General features: G+C 34.2%; 1 protein-coding gene across 4 annotated transcripts in view; it reads right to left on the bottom strand.

Annotated features, from left to right (window-relative positions):
• The window catches only part of TAOK3 (TAO kinase 3), a 184,351-nt gene that overhangs the window by 73,629 nt on the left and 84,883 nt on the right, over positions 1–25,839 (bottom strand). For 3 of the 4 annotated variants that reach the window (XM_024758478.1, XM_024758477.1, XM_024758479.1), the window contains 5 exons: positions 20,676–20,779; positions 16,114–16,177; positions 9,581–9,802; positions 1,762–1,833; positions 1,268–1,369 (listed from right to left, as the gene is read on the bottom strand). In XM_024758478.1, coding sequence (XP_024614246.1) covers positions 1,268–1,369; positions 1,762–1,833; positions 9,581–9,700 — 294 coding nt within the window. In that variant the 5' untranslated portion in view covers positions 9,701–9,802; positions 16,114–16,177; positions 20,676–20,779. The remainder of the gene's footprint in view (positions 1–1,267; positions 1,370–1,761; positions 1,834–9,580; positions 9,803–16,113; positions 16,178–20,675; positions 20,780–25,839) is intronic. The other variant, XM_024758480.1, reaches the window with a different exon arrangement.

Genomic DNA, 25,839 nt, shown 5'->3' with positions numbered 1-25,839 from the left:
ACCGACTAGAGTATGTTTATAGTTATGGGTCTATTTTAAAAATTACATGTTAACTCTGTATTTCTGTCCCAAACATTCTTTTCCCAATTATTCCATAACACAAGGGCACCTGAGCTGTGGCTGGCCGCTTGCCCTTGACAATTATCAGCTCTAGTTGCTCTGCTTTTAAATTGTTAGGTCTGCTTTCTAACTTCCCCAACTTCTTCCTTCAGGTCAAATTAGTTATGGCTATTTGTATGCATGTCTCCAGCAGCTTTAGTTCTATGAGTTCCTTCTAATTAGCCTATCAAATCGTTATAGACAAACACTAGGTAACCAAACTTATTAGCATTCTATTTAATCTAAGAGTAAACAGGCTTCAAATAAGAGCTCGGAGGATTTTCTGAAGTTTTGAAACACATGATATCTAGCACTTGATTTTGTAACATTTATTCTGCCTGCTCAAAATCCCTTTCTTGACTCCTTCAAGACAGCTGAGATTGCCAGAGAACTGATTTCCATAGAATGAGATACTCCTCTTATTAATTTCTTCTGCTCAGTACAGAAGCAATGGCTCTAGATATCTTAAGAATTCCTTGAGCAGAAAGGTTTATGTTTAACCTTTGATATTCTATCTGGGAACAAAAATTCCATTCCCTAATTGGAGATCATGTACAGGAAAGGACTTGTACATTGTAAGTATTCAATAAATGATAGTGATATTGAATACTTTAAATTGGAATGTGCAATCCCATAAAGTACAAGGTATAGCATTTACTTGTTCTAGACAATGTCTAATGTGCTAACCTAAAATCAGAAACAAAATCATGTAAAATAAAAATATAGTAAGAAGATAGATTAATCATAATCCAGGCTCTGTTTGGTAAAAAAACTTAGACAGTGATGGTAATATCAAGCATAATTCCAAATTTGGGGGGAATTGGAGTAGGGGATGAGAAATGACAAAGATAAAAATTCTAGGATGAGAATAAAAGGCACTGTTTTTACTTTTGCAAATAAATCATTATAAAATGATGTTAACTTTTCACTCTCTCTTTGTTGAGTGTTTAAGAATAAAATTTCCTATAGACTAGATGTCATGCTTAAACTTACAGAATGTATACCATAATGGCACACTCTGAAGTAACAAATGTTAAATACTGACAAACAAAAATCACATGGGACAGAAATGGGCTGATAATTTTACAGACCAAAGAGATAATAGAAAAAAAGGAAAAGAAAAAAATTTTAATAGGAAAAAATAAAAAGACAATAGAGGTCCTCTTACCCAAGCGGTGTGCTCTTTCAAGTAACAACCTTTGTATTCAATAGTATTAGGATGCTTCAACTGTCGTAAAAATTTGACCTCCTTAAGAATATCTTGCCATTTCTATTTAAGTCAGAAAGAAAATATCATAATTTTTGAACAGAAAACATTATTTTATTTTCAAGTATACATATAAAATAGTCTTTTCGTTATTTTAAATGGACAAAGAGAATGTTTAATACATAAAGAAGCAATTTAAACTTGCGTTATTTCTTGTTTTAGTACCTATAAATTAAATCAATCACCAAATATATTATAATAAATCCATTACACTAATCCATGTTCTATTCCACAAAATAGTTGACTGAGGTAGAATATTAGGAACGTTTATTATATGCTCCACAAGAAGGGAAAAAAAGAACTGTGATAAAGAAATGCTTAAAGAACTTTGTTTCTACTGTGAATTTCATATTAACCTGCTATGTCAGTTTAGGTACACAATGTCTTTAACATACCTCATGTGCCTGCTTTCCACTGTAGGACATTTTCTTAACTGCCACAACCTCATTGGTGTGAGCATTTGTGGCCTGTGTTAAGAGAGTAGGGAAAAAAGGTTAAAAAGAATGAACGATGTTTCAGCCAGTTTAACTTAAATATTTGACTTGACTTTTATAACATTTCATCCTTCATTCTCACAGTCTAAAGATGCTGCAACTTTTGATAGGCTAGACAGACATTTCCACCCCACTTCAAGGTACAACTTGTCTTTATCCCTTTCCATATACATTCAAAGGCTATAATGTAAAAAGGGATTAAGGTTTAACAAAACATATCCAATCAAAGAAGTCATATTTCCAAAATATCCATACTGGCTTCACCATGTAGAATGTCTACCAATGGAGAACCAGTTAAATAAATATGACACAGTCATGTAATGAAATAAACATTAAGAGAATGAGGTAATCAATATGTATATATGGTAATAGTAAAAAATATCATGACAAAAAAACCCTGTACAATATGATCTTCTTTTTGCAAAATAGTAATAATGATTATATGTGTAGAAAAAATTATGAAAGAATTTATACCAGAAAATATATCAGTGGTAATCCCTGGATTATCAGATATATTATTATGTCTGAAAGAACTTTCCATGATGATGGAAATGTTCTATATCTACATCGTATATAGTAGCACGTCAAATGTGGCTAGTGTGACAAAGGAAGTGGATTTTAAATTTAATTTTAATTAACTTAAAATTTAAATAGTGGCTACTGTATTAAACAGTGCAGCAAAGGATAACATTAATCTTAAGAGGGACTTCCACTTTCAAAGGTACTTATATTTTACGGTAGGAATGTATCACATAAATACATACACACATTTATGTGTATGTATTCATCTATAAAGGTTGCCTTGTCTCATAATTATCTCTATATATCTTCTCCATACTCAAAATATAACAGTTCATTGAAAGCATGCCTGAAAATCATAAATACCTCAGATGTAATAATCTTTTCCTCCAAATTTACTTAAGAAATTTAAAAATATTTCTAAAAATTTTCAGAAAAATAAATATAAGACATTAAACATTATCTAATCTTAGCCTTCTTTAATAACAGGGCTCTGCACCAGTGTCATACTCCTGATGTAAGTAAGCTACTTCAGTTCTATGATATTACTATTGTGGAATAATAAAGCAATAGCAGTGTTTCTGAAGTAAAACTGGAATTCACTCTCTGGTAAAATAAGGTCACCAATTTTAATAGAAAAATGTCTAATCAGTTTCTAAAATCAATTAAAGAAGCTCCTCAGATAGAGCAATGTCTTCTTTCTAATTAAAAAAAAATTTAATTCCAACAATAAACAATAATGTTGATGTAAAATGAATTCAACCCCAGAGTCTTAATTAATGCCAAAATGCAGAGAAAATGGACACATACTAAAAACATTTTTTGTACAAGCACTAAGGTAAAACTACATACTACAAAAGCAAGGTATCCACTAAGTTACAGTTTTCAAGTCGGCAGGACTCTGTAAAGGCATTTTTTAGGTATTTTATTCATTTAGAAGGTACAGACTGACTTTTTTTAAAAACAAAGATCTCTCACATTTTGCTGGCTTTTAAAATGTAACACTAAGGGATTTCCCTGGTGGTGCAGTGGTTAAGAATCCGCCTGCCAATGTAGGGGACAAAGGTTCGGTCCCTGGTCCAGGAAGATCTCACATGCCTCGGAGCAACTAAGCCCGTGAGCCACAACTACTGAGCTCACATGGCACAGCTATGGAAGACCGCGTGCCCAGAGCCCATGCTCCGCAACTAGAGAAGCCACTGCAATGAGGAGTGTGCATACTGCCCCGAAGAGTAGCCCCTGCTCGCCACAACTAGAGAAAGCCTGAGCACAGCAAACAAAGACCCAATGAGCCAAAAAATAAATAAATAAAATAAAAATGTAACACTAAGACTGTGCTTAGATGACAACAAGAAAGAAAAGTCGATGTAAATTCAGTAATACAATGAAGGTTAGAGTGACTGTGTCTGTAAAGAGGATATTTTGGGTATGAATCTATGTACTGTATAGCTTAAGGAGCCTGGGAAAGGTTTAGAAAATGCTCAAACAATGATGAATTTTAACTTTTAATGGGGTTTTTAAAAAACAAATCTGTACCCTTTATAGAAAGAAAAAAAAAAAGGTCCACACAAATGGAATCTGATAGTATTATCTAATTGCTTATTAAGGTTATTTATAATCAAGGCTTATTTGGAACAAGAGACATGAAAAAAGAATCACCCTAAAATAAAAATGTATTTCTTTACATTTATAGAGTTATCACTTAGAACTTGATAAGTATACTTGCTTATAGAACCTATATACTGGGCAGAGACTTGAAATTTGAAAACATTTCCATTTATATATAGATGTGAAATTTTTAATCCATTTTATACTAGTTAAAATTCAGAACTGCAACAGAAACTTAAAAACAAATCAATATTTTAGTATAAAGGAAACTATCAATGGGGTTTCAGCTTTCCAATGCATCATACTGTATTATGAATGATTACAACTTCTAAACATTTCAAGTTTTATTCTTGAAACTTACATTCATACTTAACACTTCCAATAGTCTCAGAGGTCTCAGTAACCTTAAGCAAGATCACTGATTCACCATGTTCTTGGATTGGAAGAATCAACATTGTGAAAATGACTATACTACCCAAAGCATTCTATGGATTCAATGCAATCCCTATCAAACTACCAATGGCATTTTTCACAGAACTAGAACAAAAAATTTCATAATTTGTATGGAAACACAAAAGACCCCCAATAGCCAAAGCAATCTTGAGAAAGAAAAACAGAACTGGAGGAATCAGGCTCCCTGACTTCAGACTATACTACAAAGCTACAGTCATCAAGACAGTATGGTACTGGCACAAAAACAGAAATATAGATCAATGGAACAGGATAGAAAGCCCAGAGATAAACCCACACACATATGGTCACCTTATTTTTTATTTTTTTTGTGGTACACAGGCCTCTCATTTTTGTGGCCTCTCTCATTGCGGAGCACAGGCTCCGGATGTGCAGGCTCAGCAGCCATGGCTCACGGGCCTAGCCGCTCTGCGGCATGTGGGATCTTCCCAGTCCGGGGCACGAACCCGTGTCCCCTGCATCGGCAGGCAGACTCAAGCACTGCGCCAAGGGAAGCCCTGGTCACCTTATTTTTGATAAAGGAGGCAAGAATATACAATGGAGAGAAGACAGCCTCTTCAATAAGTGGTGCTGGGAAAACTGGACAGCTACATGTAAAAGAATGAAATTAGATCTAGAGAATGGACTTGAGGACATGGGGAGGGGGAAGGGTAAGCTGGGACGAAGTGAGAGAGTGGCATGGACATATATACACTACCAAATGTAAAAAAACTAATACCTAGTGGGAAGCAGCCGCATAGCACAGGGAGATCAGCTCGGTGCTTTGTGACCACCTAGAGGGGTGGGATAGGGAGGGTGGGAGGGAGGGAGATGCAAGAGGGAAGAGATATGGGGATATATGTATATGTATAGCTGATTCACTTTGTTATAAAGCAGAAACTAACACACCATTATAAAGCAATTACACTCCAATAAAGACGTTAAAAAATACATAAATAAATGGGAAAAAAAAGTAAAATAAAGCACAGGGAGCCCAGCTCTGTGCTCTGTGACGACCTAGATGGGTGGGATTAAAAAAAAATCACTGATTCAAAATATATTTATTGAGAACTTACTACATATGTGTTTCTGATATTTTTATAACCATTTCCAGCTACATTTAGATTATTGTCAACTCTTTACTAGTTTATGGAGAAATACAAAAATTAAACATAAGCTTTTCCTTTTGCCCTATTTATTAAGCCTCAACTAAAACTAAAAGGTATTTATACCCAGAAGAACAAAACTAAATTATTTGCTTTAGGCGGATTATGGATGACATGCTGAGTTCAACAAGGCAACACTAGAACCCTAGAAACTTTATAGTTGTCTTTTAAGTGAATACAAAAATGAACACGCTCAGTCCTTTTTATCTTCCTTTAATAGAGTTTCTTACTATTTCAGTTTTACTCATGTTATTTTTTTATTTATTTATTTTTTTTTACGGTACACGGGCCTCTCACTGTTGTGGCCTCTCCCGTTGTGCAGCACAGGCTCTGGACGCGCAGGCTCAGCGGCCATGGCTCACGGGCCCAGCCGCTCCGTGGCATGTGGGATCTTCCTGGACCGGGACACGAACCCGTGTCCCCTGCATCGGCAGGCGGACTCTCAACCACTGCACCACCAGGGAAGCCCATACTCATGCTAATTTCTGAATTACTTATGTAAATCCATATACACAGAGATATTTCATCAACAGTTTCAATTTTCTCTGAATATAATATATATTCTCAACTGATTGATTCTACAAGAGTCGTGCCAGCGTACAATTCACTTTTAATATATTTCCTGGCATCGTTCTGTGTAAAAGCTGTAAACTACAAAAAGTCTAACCGAATTATAGTGTTGAGGTATAAAAATGTTGGTTGCTAGACTCTGGTCTTTACAGCTTGCTAATATGATTCTGACTCATGAAAAGTACTAATTAGCAGTTCCAAATTCTCGGAGTTCTTCATAATTCAAATACTTACCAGGTGCTCAAAATCTGTCAGGTACTGGGCTAAATGCTAGGGATAGAATTGTAAGTATGTCTAGTGCCTATCTCTCTTCTAGTAGTATAGACAGCAAAAATGAAATCATAATTAATATAAAATTGCAACTGTGATATGTGTTACAAAGAAGGGTATGTGTTACTTTGGGAACCAAAATATGGGGGATGTGATTAGGCAGGTCAGGCAAGGCTCCCCTGAATAAATGAGCCCTCAGCTGAGAGATAAAGGATAAAGTGGAGTTAAGAAGATGAAGATGGCAGGGGAAAACATTCCAGAGAGAACAGTTTATGCAAAGATCCTATGATGGATGATTAAAAGAAAACTTTTATATAATAACTAGAGCAATGAGAATAAGGGGGAATACAGTTCAGGTATAGAGGGATCACCTCATGAAGGACCTTATAGGCTGCCTACAGTAGGGAAGTTGAACTTAGCCTAAGAACAGAGGAGGAGACCCCCTGAAGGCTTTACAGAGAAAAGGTGATGTGATCATATTTACGTGTTTCCGCTCTCCACCAACCCTCAAGCTCACTGTGGTGTGGATAAAAGACTGGAGACAGACCAGAATGGATGCACAGAGATCGGTTTGGAGGTTATTGCAGTTGTCCAAGTAAGAGATGGTAGTCTTCTTGGTTATAATGGTATGAGTGAGAAGAGGAAGAATCTGTCAACAGGGAGGAGCAACATGGGTCATATTACTGTGGCCCGTGAGAAAATCCATTTTTAAGGTGCTACCTATGTGACCACTGTAGATAAAAGGTTAAGGCTTTTTAAAGTTTTATAGTAAAGTATCAGTTAATTCCCCTTTAAGCTGCTTTTAAAGTGCCTTACGGGTTTATAAGGGCCTGTACTCTACACTTTTGTATACAGGCAATATATAGTTAATGATTACATTTCAGTATCAAAGCCACCCAGGTATCTTTGTGATTTCCCTAGTCTATCATTATCAACAAATAACACATATTCACATGATGCTAGTCAGAATAGCTCGCAATTTAAAACTTAAGAGTTGTTTATTTCTGGATTTTTCCATTTAATATTTTTGGACTGAGGTTGACCGCAGATAACTAAAACCATGGAAAGCGAAACTGTGGATAAGGGAGAACTACCATACTCTAGCTAACCAGACAGGACTTAGTCCCAAAAGCACTGGGTCTTCTACAGCAATGTAGGTCTCACTTTATCCCTAGCACAAAAGGCATGTTAGTAAGTTTCGAAGCATATTTGGTTTATTGTATTTATTCTAAAAGAGAACTGTGAGAGTGGTCTGGCTGATTTTTAAAATAGAAGAGTCAAACAGAGATTGCAACTACTCTCTGACTCTGGCCAAGAGAGATTCTGAGATGATGAATTAGTTACACAGTAATAGAATGAAAGTAATAAAAGATGACTGACTGAAGAAAATATCTCTAAGCAAAACAAACAGGTCACAACCAAATATATACAGAATATATCTATTGTTAAAAAGTTCAAAACCGGCAAAACCAAATTATATTATTAGGGGTAGAGAAGTAAGTGGGTACATATAAAGAAATATAAGAAAGTCATCATCATAAAATTCAGCATAGTGGATTCTTCTAACAAAAAAGGGGCTTCTGGGGTGCTGGCAATATTCTATTTCTTGGCCTGGCTGGTGGTTATAAAGGGATTTATGTTTTAATTGTTCTTTAAATTATATATTAAAATATATGTGTGAATGTATTATACACACTTCTGTATATATGATATATTTGTAATTTAAAAAATCCTTTTAAAAAAATGTGTCTCAGTGAATGAGAAAGATAGGACTTTGGGCCGTAAATGCTACTCTAAGCCCAAAGACTAATATGAGGATATTAACTAGAAAATTAGCATCCACTTCAGCAATGGAAGGTCACTTAATGATAAAATGTACTTGAGTGGGAGCCAAGTATTAGATGGGGGTGAGGGAGGAGAAGTGGTGGTAGTGCTGAGTATAGACATGAAGGGACGAAAGAGCATTCTGAGAAAACTCAGGCTGAAGATTTGGCTAGAAACAAAAGGATGAGTTCAAAATGCAATTAATAAAATCTCATTTGGAAGGACAACTAAAGATAAGCCCTATCCAGATGGAAGGACATAAAGGACCACTTAAAAAGAAAAGTCAAATACTGTTTGATTAAGAAAGAAATTATTTACTAGCAGGTTTGGAGGAGAAATAGGTAATATTACTTAAATATTACTTGCTTTAATGAACTAGTACTCTTAAGGAAGTATGTGTTAAGGTGAGGTTGCAAACTTCTAAGTTATTGAAATAAAGAACTATATTTTATGCAATGAATTTCAGGTGAATGATTTATGTTAACATTTCAGTCATTTCTCACTTTTGTCATCAGAAGATAATCACAGTCTTGGAATTCAAACTGACTCAATGGGGTTAAGCCTTATATCCCTTAACCTGAGATACTGACTTAACATGATTGTTACTAAAAATCTGTCAGTCTATCTGTCTGCGTAGATGTCCACTTGTCCATCCACCCATCCATCCATCATTTACTGAGTTCCTACTATTCAGACATTATACTAGCTATTGGGGATATAGCAATGAACAAGTAGATATAATTCCTGTCCTTATGGAGCTTATTATTTAGTGAGAGAGACATACATGAATCAAAAAATCTCACACATAATTATTCAATTATAACTGTGACAAATGCAACAAAGTACAAGCATAGGGTGTTATGAGACCATAAAGAAAGTCTTAATTTAGTGCTGGAGGGTTGAACTGGAATGGCTATCACATGGATTTAACACTTAAACTGATACCTGTAGGGTAAACAAGAGTTAGACAGGAATGGGGAAAACATGTACAGTTTTCTAGGCAGGAGGAATAGCATATATAAAGGCCCTGAGGCAGAAAAGAGTTTGGCATGTAAGGGAAATGAACAGGGTTCAAACTCAAGCTTATAACTTTTTTGCACTACTTTGACAGCAGAGTCATTTGATATGGATACCATTGACTTGAATGATGCCTAGAATTCTAAGACTGGCTCTTCAGCAATGACTATTTGCCTCTACTGTAGACATCATTTAATTTGTAGAATAAACATTAAAACCAAGTACATTTTACAAGTAATAGAATGTACAGAATTTAAACTTTCATAATTTGATCTAAACAATTTTTAATTACTTACAAAATAAACTGCTCCAAAACTTCCATGTCCAATTTCATGTAAACCAATAAAAAGTTCTTCAGGATCATCTTTGTAGAACAGATCAGCAATCTCTGGGTCCCTTGGCACCCCTTTCCGCATGATGACCAGTATGTGCAAGCACTTTGCTTTTGATATCCCAGTCAGCTTTCTCTCTCATTGACAAATATTTGGGGTGTGTGTGTGTGTGTAAAATTTCAGTACCTGTAGAAAAATAAGGTTTAACATTAACTTATTATACATTTTGTTTGGTAGCAATTACAGATTCATATTATCCATAAAAAGCATCTTGGTCTTAGAAATTCAAAATAAAAAGACAAGTAATCCAAAAGAAAAATGGGCAAAGGATCTGAATAGATATTACTCCAAAGATATAGAAATGTCCACTAACACATGAAAAGATGCTCCACACCATTAGTCTTTAGACAAATAAAATTAAAAACACATGAGATACCATTTTCATACCCACTAGGATGGCTATTATGAAAAAGTCAAATAATAAGTATGGGTAAGGATGTGGGGAAATTCAGACCCTCCAACACTGCTGGTGGAAATGTAAAATGGTACAGCCATTTTGGGAAACAGATTGGGAGTTCATCAAAAACTTAAACAGAGTTACAAGTTGACCCAGAAATTCCCACTCGTCGGTATATACCCAAGAGAAATAAAAGCACACGTCCACACAAAAACTTGGATGTTGGTAGCTGCATTATTCAGCAACAACCCAAATGTCCATTTGGTGAATGAATAAACAAAATATGGTATATCCATACCATGGAATATTATTCAGGGTTTAAAAGGAATGAACTACTGATACACACCACAACACAGGCGAAATATTAAGCTAAGTGAAGGAAGCCAGTCACAAAAGACTACATACTGTATGATTCCATTTATATAATACATCCAGCATAAGTAAATTTATAGAGACTAGCGGGTGAAGGAGAGTTGGGGGTGATAGCTAAAGGGTATGGGCTTTCGTTTTAGTGTGGTGAAATGTCCTAGAATTCATTGTGGTGATGGTTGTACAATTGTTCATCTACTAAAAACTCTTTAGTTGTACTCTTTAAATGGGTGAATTGTATGGTACGAAAATTATATCTGAAACACAAATCAAAACTACAATGAGATATCACCTCAAGCCAGTCAAAATGGCTATCATCAAAAAATCCACAAACAATAAATGCTGGAGAAGGTGTGGAGAGAAGGGAACCCTCCTACACCATTGGTGGGAATGTAAATTGGTACAGCCACTCCAGAGAACAGTATGGAGGTTCCTTAAAAAACTAAAAATAGAGCTACCATATGATCCTGTAATCCCACTCCTGGGCATATATCCAGAGAAAAACATGGTCCAAAAGGATACATGCACCTCAATGTTCACTGTAGCACTGTTTACAACAGCCAAGGCATGGAAGCAACTTAAATGTCCATTGACAGAAGAATGGATAAAGAAGATGTGGCACATATATACAACGGAATATTACTCAGCCATTAAAAAGAATGAAATAATGCCATTTGCAGCAACATGGACAGACCTAGAGATTGTCATACTGAGTGAAGTAAGTCAGAGAAAGAGCAAGTAGAATCTAAAAATAAATGATACAAATAAACTTACATACAAAACACAAACAGACTCACGAGAGACTTAGAGAATGAACTTATGGTTACCAGGGGGGAATGGTTGGGGGAAGGGACAGTTAGGGAGTTTGGGATTGACATGTACACACTGCTATACTTAAAACGGATAACCAGTAAGGACCTACTGTACAGCACAGGGAACTCTGCTCAATATTATGTAACAACCTAAAAGGGAAAAGAATTTGAAAAAGAATAGAAACAAGTATATGTATAACTGAATCACTCTGCTGTACATCTGAAACTATCACAGCATCGTTAATCAACTATACTCCAATATAAAATTAAAAGTTAAAAAAAAAATAAAATGGAGAGGGGTAATAACCATGACTTTTGTCCTAGCTAATTGAAAACAAATGGGAATTAAAGATAAGAAAATTAAAATATCAACAACAGATTTCTGAGGAGAAGAAAAGAAAAAGAACAGGTAAATTATCAGTTACACAGGGGGAAAAAGCCTCAAAAGACGAAATTTCCAAAAGGGGACTAAAGAAACATAAAGGTGATTATTCTGACTTGATCTACCCATTAATGGGTTAATCAAACAGTCTACAAGACTGCAAGATGAAGTATATATTCTTCCTGACCAATAGTTACATAGACACTTTCTCTAGTTAATGACAACTGCAACAGGCAACTGGAAAATGTCACTTAGCCAGCATGCTGGATCTTCCTTTACTTTCACGGTGAAAGCTTTGTCTATATAGAAGACTACATATTTTATCCCAGATACCTGACTGACAATAGAGGTAAGACATGCAATGTGCTTTGGAGTATGTAGCTTCCTAACTAATTTTTCTTTTTCTTTTTTTTTTTTTTTTGGTTGGTACTATGTAGATTTGGAGAGGACAGTTTGGTGAGAAAAACATTGGTGTTAAAATATATTACGATTCAGCTGCTACCTTTTTTATGAAAAAATAATTCTGCTTTTGAAGTATTTTCCTTTAGGTGTGATCTGTTGTACCTATAGCATCATTAGTGGTATTTAAAAGTTTCTATACCTGACAGTTTACTTAGACAAATGCAAAGAACAATGAACAATGATTTCTAAGGAGCTAATAAATAGTCATTTAAATCACAAATTAGCTTAATTTTAGTTTACAGTAATCTAAATTTTGGAAAAATTTATTTATTTGTATATTACAATGACATTTCTTAGCATAAATATGCTTATTTTCAGAAGCTTATAAGGATGCAATAGACATAATTCTGTTTAATATACATAACTGTGGATAGACTTAACATTGATTAAGTGCTACCTTTTAGAATTTGGATTTTTGTTTTCACTCTCCCTCTCAAGATAACTTTGAGATAGATATGTGTGAGAAACACACAGTAGATGACAAAACAGAATGCTAGGATGTGAAGGGAAAGTTGACAAAAGTATAATTGATTCAGATATTTTTGTTGAACAAGTAAAACCAAAGATTTTTCCCCCCAACATCACAAATTAATTGTATTTCTTTTTGATTTCCTTGGAGACACATGTAGAATAAAATGTAATTTAAAATAAACAAGAAAATTATATCTCAATAAATCTGTTTCAAAAGCAGTTTGGTCTGATTAATACTGAAATAGTAACAGCTAACATTTATTAAGCACTACTATGTGTCAGGCAAGACTAAATTCCTTTATAAGCCAAGGAAAATCACAATAATTCTTTTATACCATACTAAGAAATTTGGAGTTTATCTTGAGGGTAATGGGTAGCCATTGAAGGTTTTAAACAGGAAAAAGGATTCCCCCACAACACTGCATCTGTAATCATGAGTAGTCATCCTGCCAAGCCATGAATGCCAATAATCAAGCATAAAGTCAGTATACCAATACTATTGAAAAAATAACTTAAATTTAGTTACTTGTTAGGCAACTAAGTACATAAAGCTCAAAAGTACTATTGCCTTCACTGCTTAGAGAATAGAAAAGAGAAAACGGATTAAATCAAAGACATGCCTTTTCAGACCATGCCAAAAAAAAAAAAAAAAGCAAATTACAAAATTTCCGTTAGGAAAAACAAAAAGATCTATGAACCAAATTTATGAGAACTAAAATCTTTTCAATCACCAAGATGTATTTTAAACTTGAATATTTTGGCTTCAATGTGATTAAAGCTAAGTACTATGGATAACCATTTGGGAACACACACAGACTACTAAGTCATACTATAGACTAAAGTGATTTTTCGAAAGAAATAAATATTAAAATTATATTTAAAATAAAATAATATTAAAATAATTTTAAAAATGAGATCATAAAAACTTCTAAAATAATTTGCAGATAAGTATTTAGTTATTGAGCAAGATATCTGAGGCAAAAACCATAAACTAAAATCAGTAAGCTTGATAATACACAACATATTTATCTTAAAAAATATAATGAATGGATTTCTGCTTCCAGCCAAGATGGAGTAACAGGACTGGATTTGTTATCCACCAGAAACAAATAAAACACTGGAAAAACATGAAATTATGGTATTTTAACACAATGGATATCAGGCAGAGAAGGACAGTGATCCCAGAGGAACAGCAAACAAGGAGGGCTAAAACTGTCCCAATTTAATGTCCTGGGAGAGTTTCCAGGCCATGGCACAGAAAGTAGGGGGTGGGGAAACCCAATTAGAGCCTGGGGCACTCCAGAGATGAGGGTCCAGGGTGACCAAAATGGCTAGAGTTCTCAGGGCACAGTACTAAACAGAAGAGAACAGCACAGAAAGAAGATATGGAGATAAGCAGAGAGTTCCCATCAAGTCTTCAGCTGACTACTGATCTATGCATGCAAGTGAGAAAACTACGCCAGACCAGGCAGGGTGGAAGAAAACCCTATATGAAAGAATTAAAGAAAACAGTACCTAGGGCTCATGAAGAGCTGTAAATAGTGCCTGTTACCATTAGCCTGAATAGGAAATCTCATAATTCATGGGGAATTGTTTAGAGTACTTACAAGAGTCTAATCTTAGTAGCAGGAAATTACCATAGACTAAGTGCTGTTCTGGATGCCTAACAAAATTTAAAAGCAGGATCTTTATGGATTAAATTATTCCATGTAGCTTAACTGTGTCCCAGAACAAAGCCCACAAATATTTAAAGGAATTAAAAAAAAATCTAATATCCAAAAAGGTAAAATTCACAATGTCTAAAAAAAAAAAAAAATCACCAAGCATCCCAAGAAACAGGAAAATATGACACATAATGATGAGAAAAATCAATTGAAACCAATTCAGGACTGATATAGATGATAGTTGCTAGATTAGCAGACAAGAGTATTAAAACATTTATTACAACTGTATTCCATATATTTAAAAAGTTAGGAAATATCAAACACATAGAGATAGTCAAGATATAAAGAGACACAAACTGAACCTCTAGAGGTGAAAGCTACAATGTCCGAGATGAAAAATACACTGCATGGGATGAATAGCAGATGAGATTTCTGAAAAAAAGGTTTATGAACTTGAAGATATGACAGTAGAAACTATCCAAAATGAAACATACAGAGAAGAAAAATAACAAAATAATAAACAACCAAAAAAAAAGAGCATCAGTGAGTTGTGGAACAATTTCAAATGGACTAGTATATATCTAATTGGAGTCCCTGAAGAGAAGAGAGAGATGTTGAGGCAGAGAAAATATTTGGAGAAGTAATAGTGGAAAAAACTTACAATTCTGATTAAAATTGTAAACCACAGATCCAAGAAGGTCAATGGGGCTCAAGAACAAGAATGAGGATAAGAAAAATGGGGAGGGCTTCCCTGGTGGCGCAGTGGTTGAGAGTCCGCCTGCCGATGCAGGGGACACGGGTTCGTGCCCCGTTCCGGGAAGATCCCACATGCCGCGGAGCCGCTGCGCCCGTGCGCCATGGCCGCTGAGCCTGCGCGTCCGGAGCCTGTGCTCCGCAACGGGAGAGGCCACGGCAGTGAGAGGCCCGCGTACGCAAAAAAAAAAAGAAAAATGGGGAAAATTACACCAAACATATCATAATAAATTGCTCAAAACGTGATAAAGCAAAAATCATGAAAGCAGCTAGAGACAGAAAACACATTATGTATATACATTATGTAAGGACAACAATGACAGCAGATTCTTCACTGGAGATAACACCAGTGAGAAGACAATCAAGCAACATTTTTAAAGTGCTAAGTTCAAACTAAAATTCTGTGTCCTGTAAAAAGGTCTTTGAAAAATGAAGGCAGAATAGAGGGTTTTAGACATAAAAAGCTGAAAGAATTCATGACCTGACCACCAGCACTATAGGAAATGCTAAAGGAAATCCTTTAGACATAAGCAAAAATCATACCAGATGGAAACAGAGCTTTACAAAACATTGAAAAAGCACTGAAAATGGTTAACTATTTGGTTAAATATTTAAGATTTCCCCCCATTATTTAAACTTCTTTAAAGGATAATTCACTGTTTAAACAAAAATAACAATATAGTGTGAGTTTATAACATGTAGAAGTAAAACGCATGAGAACACGAAGTTGGGAATGATAGAAATTGAAGCACAGTGCTGTAAAGTTATCATACTATACACAAAAAGGTATACTATCAGTTGAGTATGGACAGCGGATTAATACATAAATGTGTATCCAAATATAAATACATATATGCATGCATGTGTACACATGTGTCTATATACACACTTTAAATAAAAAGACACAAGTAGGCTAAAAGCATGGAAAAAGACACAATACTAAACAAATGAAAGCTGGGCTAGCTATATTAATATCAGATAACGTGGATTTCAATGCAAAGATATTACAAAGATTATTTCATAATGATAAAAAGATTGGATCAATTTATCAAGATAATATAACAATCCTAAATGTTTATACACCTAATAAAAAACGTTTCAAAATACATGATTAAAAACTGATTTACCTGCAAGGAGAAATAGACAAATCCACAATTGTAGTTGGAGATTTCAATATCCTTTCCTCAATAACTGATAGAAAAAATAGACAGAAAATCAGTAAGGATATAGAAGACCTGAACAACACTATCAACCAATTTGATTACTGACATTGAAATATGATTATTAACATTGATGTTTCAACCCAGAAACATCATAATACATATTCTTTTCAAGTGCACACAGAACATTTACCAAGACAGACCATATTCTGGGCCATAAAACAAGACTCAATAAATTAAAAGGACTTAAGTTATCCTAGGTATATTCTCTGAACACAATGGAGTTAAATTAGAAAATCAACAGCAGACAGATAATATGAAAAAAATCCCCAAATACTGGAAACTAAATAACACAATAAAAAGTAATCCATGGGTCAAAAAATAAACCAAAAGAGAAACTAGAAAATACTTTTATCTTAATTAAAATGAAAGCAGAAGGCGTCAAAATTCGTGGGATACCACTAAAGCAGTACTCATGTGGAAATCTATAGCAATAAACTCCTGTTTTGGAAAAGAAGGTCTCAAATCAATGACCTCAGCTTCCACTATTTTTTTAAAAACCAGGAAAAAAAGAACAAATTAAACCCAAAGTAAGGAGAGAAAGGAAATAATAAAGATTAAAGCAGAAATCAATGAAATAGACAAACAAAAACAAAAATCAATGAAAGCAAAGCTGGTTCTTTGATAAAAGTAATCAAATTTATAAACCTTGCCAGACTGATCAGGAAAAAAAATCAGAAGACATAATTACCAGTATCACAAATGAGAGGGATAACATCACTACAGATTCTATAGATATCAGAAGGATAATCAGGGAGTATTATATTATGCAAATTGTACAACATTGTATAATTATTATTCAACAATTTAGATGAAGTGGATAAATTCTCTGCAAGACACAAATCAACAAAGTTTACACCAGAAGAAACAGATAACCTCAATAAAGTAATTGAATTTGTAATTTAAAATCTTCCCACAAAGAAAACTCCAGAATCAAATGGTTTAATTGGTGAATTCAACCAAACATCTAAGAAAGATACAATATTAATTTTACACATCTCTTTCAGAAAATGGAAAAGGAGACATACTTTCTAGGATTAATTCTATGAGGCTTGTATTACCCTGACACCAAAGCCAGACAAAAACATTACAAGAAAGAAAGCAACAGAGTAAAATTCTTGAAGACTATAGATATAAATATTCACAACAAAATTATAGCAAATATAGTTCAGTAATATATAAAATAGATAATACATCACGACTAGGTGGAATTTATTACAGGAATGCAAGGTTGGTTTAACACTCAAAAATCAGTTAAAAAAAAAAAAGAATCAATGTAATTCACCATATCAACAAACTGATAAAAAGTCAAATGATCATCTCTAAAGATGCAGAAAAAGCATATGACAAAATCCGAAATTCATTCCTGATAAAAACTCTTGAGCCAACTAGGAATATCAGGTAACATCCCCAACCTAATACAGGAAATCTATGAAACATTTACAGCCAATGTCAAATATAATGGTGAAAGACCAACTGCTTTCCTCCTATGATCAGGAACAAGGCAAGGATGTCTGGTCTCAACACTTCTATTCAGCATTGTGCTGGATGTTCTATAAGTGCAACAAGGGAAGAAAAAAGAAGTAAAAAGTAGCAAGACTGGAAAGAAAGAAGTTGGACTTTTACTGACAACATAATCACCTGTGTAGAAAATTCAATGGAACTAATATGTGAGTTTATCAAAGTTGCAGAATACAAGATCAATATATAAAGCTCAATTATATTTCTATATATGAACAAATGGATATCTAAAGTTTTAAATATCACTTATAATAGCATCAAAAAATGAAATACTTAGGGATAAATCTGACAAAGGATCTGTAAGACTTGTACACTGAAAACTACAAAATAATAATGAAAGGAAGTAAAGACATAATGAAAAGTTATAGTGTGGTTATAGGTCAGAAGACTCAATATTGAGTATTTTTTAGAAAGAGAAATTGAGAAGCTGATTCTCAAATTCATATGAAAATGCAATGGACCTAAAACAACTAAAACGACTTTGAAAAAGGAAGACAAAATTGGAGGGCTAACATAACCTGATTGCAAGATTTATCATTAAGATTACAGTTATCAAGACACTGTGATACTGGTGTGTATGTGTGTGTATGTGTATATATATATTTGTGTGTATATATATACACACAAATAAATCAATGCAACAAAACAGGAAGTACAGAAACAGACCCACACATTTATGGACAACTGAATTTCGTCCATAGAAGATGGAGAATATCTTCCACTAATGGTGCCATAACAATTGCATATGTCTATCTTTGATTCATATTGACACCATATACAAAAATTAACTCCAAATGGATTATAGAACTAAATGTAAAACATACAACTAAAAAAATTGTGACGAAAACACAAGAGAAAATCTTTGTGACCTTGGGTTAGGCAAGAATTTCTTAGATATAAAAACAAAAGCACACTCCACAAAGGAAAAAAAGGTTAAATTAGAATAAAAACATACTCTTTTTGAAAGACCCTGTTAAGAAAATGAAAAGATAAGCCACAGTAGAAGATCTCTGCAAAACATATATCTCACAATGGATTTGCATTCATAAAATATAAAGAATCCTCAAAACTCAATTAAAAGAACATGAACAACCAAATTTTAAAACTGAGAAAAACATTAGAACACACACTTCACCAAGAAAGATAAATGGATGGCAACTAAGCCAAAAAAAAAAGATGCTTAACATCACTATTCATTAGGGAGATACAAATTAAAATCCCAGTGAGATACTACTACAAACTTATTAGAATGGCTGACATTAAAAAGACAGACCATACCAGGTGTTGGCAAGGATTTGAAATAACTGGATCTCTCAGACACTGCTGGCTGGATGTAAAAATGGTACAAACACTTTGGAAAACTATTTGTCAGTTTCCTAAAAAGTGAAACATACATCTACCATATGACATAGCCATTCCACTCCTAGGTATTCACCCAAGAAAAATGAAAGCAAATGTCCATACAAAGCACTGTACACAAAAGTTAATGGCAGCTTTATTTTTAATAGTCAAAACTGGAAATAATGCAAACATCCATCAACAGATGAATGGATAAACAGTCTGTAGTACTTGCAGACAATGGAATGCAACTCAGAAATAAAATGAACTATTGATACATGCTACAACATGGATGAATCTCAAAATAATTATGCTGAGTGAAATAAGCCAGAACAAAAATAGAGAACACATCAATACTTTATGATTTCATTTATATAAAGTTCTGGAAAATGCAAAGTAACCTAGAGTTATGGCATATCAGTGGTTGCCTAGGGAAAGGGCTGGGGTGAGAAGAGATTAGGGAGGTATTGAAAAAGGATACAAAGAAGCTTTTGGGAGTGACAGATATGTTTACTAACTTCATCATGTGACGGATACACACACACACACACACACACACACACATCTTAAAATGTTATGTTACTTAATATGTTCAGATTACTGTATGTCAATTAATAATTATTGCTTTAAAAAGTTGCAATAAACAAAACTGAAAGGCAAGTAAGTTGGGGATGGTTCTTGCAAAATATGTGCCAGTGAAGTTATTCTTAATATCAGATAGGTGAACATACACATATACATACACCAACACACACACTCAAAGGACACAAATAGGAAATTAAAAAAGAAAAAAGCAGTGTCTATTAATGATATGAAACATATATAATTTCACTAATAATCAGAGAAATAAAAAGTAAAATAGCAAGACACCTCATTTCACCCACCAAATTGATAAAGTAATAGAGAAAAGATACATTTTTTTGGTGAGGGCATAAGGAAACAGTCATCTTTATACACTCCTGGAAGAATAGAATGGGAACATTCTCTGACCAAGTATTATCCTTCTACAGGGAGTTTCTACATGGCAGTTTCTACTTGTTTTGTTTTGATTTATTTTAGTAAAAGAGGCAGGGTGTAAGGTAGAGCATAGGAGGGATGCAACAGTGAAGATGGGAAACAACGTTTCTTTCACCTACAAATTTGGATTTCTTTGCAGACTTGTGTTTTATCTGAAGTAGGTGTTGGGATTTCAGGTTATCTTTTATTTCCTTCTTTTTGTTTATTTCTATTTTCTAAATGTGCTGCAAAGCCTATTACTTCTGTGATTAGAGAAAAAGTGATCTGAAAAAATTTTATCTCAAAGTCTAATTATAAATCACTACAACAGAAAATGGTAATATATATTTCCAGAAAATAATTTGATAATAGGGATAAAATAACTTTAGCCAGGTAATTCTCCGTATTTTAAGCTATAACTGAAAATGAAGAAAATCTATAAGGAAATAATTTGAAACTAAAAAACTTTTATAAAAGAATATGTTATCTTAATTTTATTAATTCCTTTTAATTTTTCTCACAAATATAATAAAAATTCCTCATAGAAAAACCAGAAAACACAATTTGTTCCCATTTTACGGGAGAAAGCTAAGTCATGGATTTATGGACAATACCTTTTCGTGTATGGCACAAAATATACTGTATTGCTCAGACTCATTTTAGCAGCAATCTTTTTTTTTCTCTTTTATAACTTCAGTCTTTTGTATTTATGGTGAACCTATGAAAAAAGAAGAATAAAATATGTAATTATAGGGGCAAAATTCAAGAAGCAATAATCGATAACATGATAGTTTTAAATATTTACAAATGTAACATTACAAAGTTAAAATGTTATCTTCATCAGTTTGTGGATGACAAATGTAAAAGGTAGGATTTTCACAACAAAGACACAAGCTACTGTCTCACAAACAATATCAGGTAAACAAATGTGTCGTTAGATTTCAGAATCTATACTGAGGCTTCCACCGGTCTGTTTGAGTCCAAGGAAACTCAATAGAGGCTACGAGTAGACAGGACTAATCTGACAGCATGTGGTGATGCTACTGATTCTCTGTCAGTACAGCTTTTATTTTAAATTGCTTTTCCAATAGGCATGATGATTTATATTGACTCATCTATCTTCCCTTTCCTGGTCTCTCTATAACCAAAATCTTTCAGATTTGGGGGTAGTGATAATTCTTTATTATCTATCAAAGAAGTACATGCTCAATGTAGAAAATATAAGAAATATACACCATTATGAAAAAAAATCCTTAATCCTACCTAGGACAAACTTCATTAGCAATTGGGATAATTTTCTCCATGAACATATTTACTTCTTCAAGCACATATTTATTTTGTTATACAGCTGAAATCACATTGTACATATAATTCCACAGTCAACCTGTTTATCTAACTCTAGATTATACATATTTTGCCATGTTATCAAACATTATTCACAAAGATAATTTAAGGGCTGCTCAATGTGTATCGTATGGAAGAGCCACAACTCACTCACAACAGTTTCTCCACAGTTTGAAACCAAGGCTGTTATTCAACCCTTTGTTGAACTACTAAAAATTATTGTTTTGAAGACCTTGTGCTTATTATCTATGCACTTAACATTTAGGGCTTTTTTGGAATGGATTTCTAGAAGTAGAACTACTGGGTCAAAGAATATAACAATTTAAAACACGTATATTGAAATAATCTTTGGATGCTTGACTAGCTTTGGAGATGAAATCCTTACAGGAGGAAAAAACTATACATAAAAAAAAAGGCACTGACCTCCATTTTCACATTTTTCCTGTAGAGGATATCCCAATCTCTTCTCACATCTATACTTACAAACTAATCTTTTTCATTATTTTGTTATTCGCTCTGATTCTATGGCTGTGGAATGCTTTAGATTAACTGGTAGCTAAAACTTGCCTGAATTCAGCATCACACTTTACCTAACCATCAACCAATCAATAACTACAATGTCTGCATGTATGTCCTGCTAATCTAGTCTGACTATAGCTTCAAGGAACTAAAACATTCCTTATTATATGAACACTAGTTGCGAAATTTCTGAGAAAGTAGTTTTAAATAAGGCATTTACTAACATCCTCATGTCCTGAATAGCTCGAAATGCAGGAGGTGCTCACTCCTAGAAAATATTTTTCTAATGCTATGGACACACATGCCTAGTATTTTTCTTCTCTCTAAATACTTATTCATTTTTACATAATTTTTCTTAAAATGGGTACTCTCTCCATCTGCAGTTGCATGGCTCTATAAATGTTTTAAAATAAACTCTCTAAGACACCTAGGAATTAAACTTTCTTGATTTTATCATTTTTCCCCCCTGCTAGAATACTGCACATGGTATCGAAGCTGAAAACCATATTCCTAAAGTTTATCTATTACATCTAAAAGATGCTCACAGTTTTGTCCCATTTAACCACCTTCCTTCTTTCTTTATAAATGTCTCTTGGATTCCATGAAACTGTCTTCCCCTGTTTTTCCACATTATTCCTCCTATAGCTCCTCTCCTCTCTGAGCTCTAAATCAGTGTGTTCCTCCAGGTATTTCCCAAAGCCCTCTGTGTGATGCAAGCTGCTATCCTAATTTCTGTTCACTTGAATGGTTTCAAGTAACACTTTGTCACTAGACAGTTCTGGCCTCCAGGCTAAAACCCAGTCCCATTCTTTCAACTATCTGTTTGGCTTCTCCCCTAAATGTCTCACGTGTACCTCACAATAACTTTCACTCTCCCCTTCTCCTTGTCCTTAACATTCAACTAAATCACAAGTGTGCTTTAAATATTTCTTTTTATCTGTTCTTCACTTTTCCGTTCTGTTAGCATTTGTTATCTCTTTCCTCTGTTTCTGCTCTTTCAGCCTCTCGTCTAAATTTTCTGGAATTCATCTTTAAAACACTATTATCACAATCACCTTCCTGAAGCACAGTTGAGATAATATCACAGCTCTGCTCAAAATCCTTCCATGTTCCCACACTACCTACAGGATTAAGGATAACTTTACCTAACTAACATTCAAAGCTGGCCTCAAACCACTACCCCAACCTAAATTCTTAGACTCTATAATCAGGAAAAAATGAATTACTACAGTTGCATTTTCATACCTTTGTCTTTGCTTATGCTACTGCCTCTACCCAGAATATCCATATCCCAATTACTCTCACAGTCCAGCTAAATGTCACCTCCCTTATAAGACCAACCATTTTCTCCCTTTGCATCAGTTTTAAATACTCATATATATTAGTACTCTAACTGGATGACAAGTGCTTCTTCAGAGGAGGATACATGTCAGATCCAAGTTTTGATTAATCATTATATTTCCATGGCATCTTTAAAAAATTATTTTTGAGATACAATTCACGTACGATTCACCCATTTAAAGTGTACAATGGTTTTTAGTATATTCACAAGTATGTGCAAGCATCACCACAGTCAATTTTAGAACATTTTCGTCACCACAAAAAGAAGTCCCATTTCCTTTAGCTATCAAGCCCTCCCACCCCAATCACTCCATTCCTTAGCAACCACTAATCTGTCTCTATAGATTTCCCTGTTCTGAACATTTCATTTGAATGGAATCATATGATATGAGGTTTTCTGTGACTGGCTTCTTTCCCTAGCATAATGTTTTTAAGGTTCACCCATGTTGTAGCATGAATCAATATTTCTTTCTATTGACAAATAGAAATCCACTGTATAGATATACCACGCTTTGTTTATCCACTTATAAGCTGATGTATATTTGGGTTGTTTCCACTTTTTGGCTATTATGAATAATGCTGTTATAATCACTTGTGTACACATACATTTAGTTTCTCTCTTTTTTTTTTTTTTTTTTGGTGCGGTACGCGGGCCTCTCACTGTTGTGGCCCCTCCCATTTTAGAGCACAGGCTCCGGACGCGCAGGCTCAACGGCCATGGCTCACGGGCCCAGCCGCTCCGTGGCACGTAGGATCCTCCCGGACCGGGGCACAAACCCGCATCCCCTGCATCCGCAGGCGGACTCTCAACCACTGCGCCACCAGGGAAGCCCCTGTGGCATCTTTATATAACAGATAGTCCATAAAAATCTGCTGAAATCTCCTTCCCTTTTCCACCCAAATCTTAACACTAAAAATGTTCTTTAAATTCATCCTTCCCTCAAAAGCTCAACAAGGACGTTTTTCCTTCCAAGAGGACAACATTTTAAGAATTAACTGAAGATAGTGATATGCATGAAATTATTTTTTTCCTCTTCCTTGACCTCCTGCAACCTCAGGTATTACCATTTATAGTGAGAACTCAGAACTGTGCCAAGAATGTAGAATTTCAGGTCTTAGGCTCTTGGGCCAACTGAACAATCCAGCTAGCTTAGAGGCAAAGATTGCATCAGAGATGTGAAACTGAAATAATTTTCTTCATGCTTTATTCTAAGGAATGGAAATCCTCCAAGAATGATAGTCAAGTAAATTATTTTTCACAGACATTCTAACTTAATATACACTTGATAGAGAGTAGAAATATAAATATTTTTTCATATATTTCCTTTTCTCAGAAACTTTCAAGAAAGATGATTCAGTGAAGATCTTAGTTGCCTTTCAATGTTGTAGTCACACTTCTGCAACAATAAACTTGGAGCCAACTAGATTGAAAATCCACAATATTTTAGCATTAAGAAAGGGAGTAAGATTAAGAATGTTTCATATAGGTTATCACTTACATGTGGAATCTAAAATATGACACAAATGAACTTATCTACGAAACAGAAACAGATTCACAAACATAGAGAACAGACTTGTCATTGCCAAGTGGGATGGGGAGTGGGGAAGGGATGGATTGGGAGTTTGGGATTAGCAGATGCAGCCTATTATATTTAGAATGGATAAACAACAACATCCTACTGTATAGCACAGGGAACTACATTCAATAACCTGTGATAAGCCATAATGGAAAAGAATATGAAAAAGAATGTATATATATATGTATAACTGAATCACTTTTCTGTACAGCAGAAATTAACACAACATTGTAAATTAACTATACTTCAATTAAAAAAATAAAAAAAAGAATGTTTCACATTGGAAAGAATTATAAAGATCAGACATATCAATTGTTTTTTTTTAATTCAATCTCAGAAAAGTTAAGTGTCAAATCATACTTATGCAGTACTGTTATCCCAAATTAAAATTCCTTCTAATTTCTCACTTCAGAAAACTTTTCTGAATCAAGCTGCTTAAGTCAGGCTTCAGAACACTAAACAGTTTCCTATTTTGCTATATTTTGGAGGTTAATAAGAAAAGTGTAATTTAATAAGATTGAACTTCTCTGTCTTTATTTCTCCAAATAATACTTGAATACATAGTGGTGGGTTCAGTTCTTATGGAGACTGAAGCATCGACAAATTTGGGGATCTCTTTAAGAAAAAAAATTTATAAAATTTCCACACAAGAATAGGTATAGGGCCTTAGAAGGGGCTGGTGTAAATAAGGGGCTCTGAAATGTAAGATTCACAGTAAATTTGCCTGTGTAAATTCCTATTATTGCATTCATTATCTTGCCCCAAGAATGTATACAGAGGCAGGCAAAATCTTCATTTTACAGCAGTGAAAAATAGAGTAGAAATAGGTGATTGGACTTTTTCAAAGTCAGGACCAGTCTGGTGTTTTCCCTCCCCTGTTCATATAATACAACCTCCCAATACAGACTTAAAGAAAACTATCTTTAAAGAAATAAACAGAAAACTTATTTTGGACAGTTGTTACCACTGTCTGCCACTAATACCTAACTATTATTCT

The sequence above is a fragment of the Neophocaena asiaeorientalis genome, unplaced genomic scaffold (assembly GCF_003031525.2).
Source record: "Neophocaena asiaeorientalis asiaeorientalis breed wild unplaced genomic scaffold, Neophocaena_asiaeorientalis_V1.1 scaffold77, whole genome shotgun sequence".
In the NCBI taxonomy this organism is placed as follows: Eukaryota; Metazoa; Chordata; class Mammalia; order Artiodactyla; family Phocoenidae; genus Neophocaena; species Neophocaena asiaeorientalis.
This window is presented reverse-complemented; position numbering and strand designations above follow the sequence as displayed.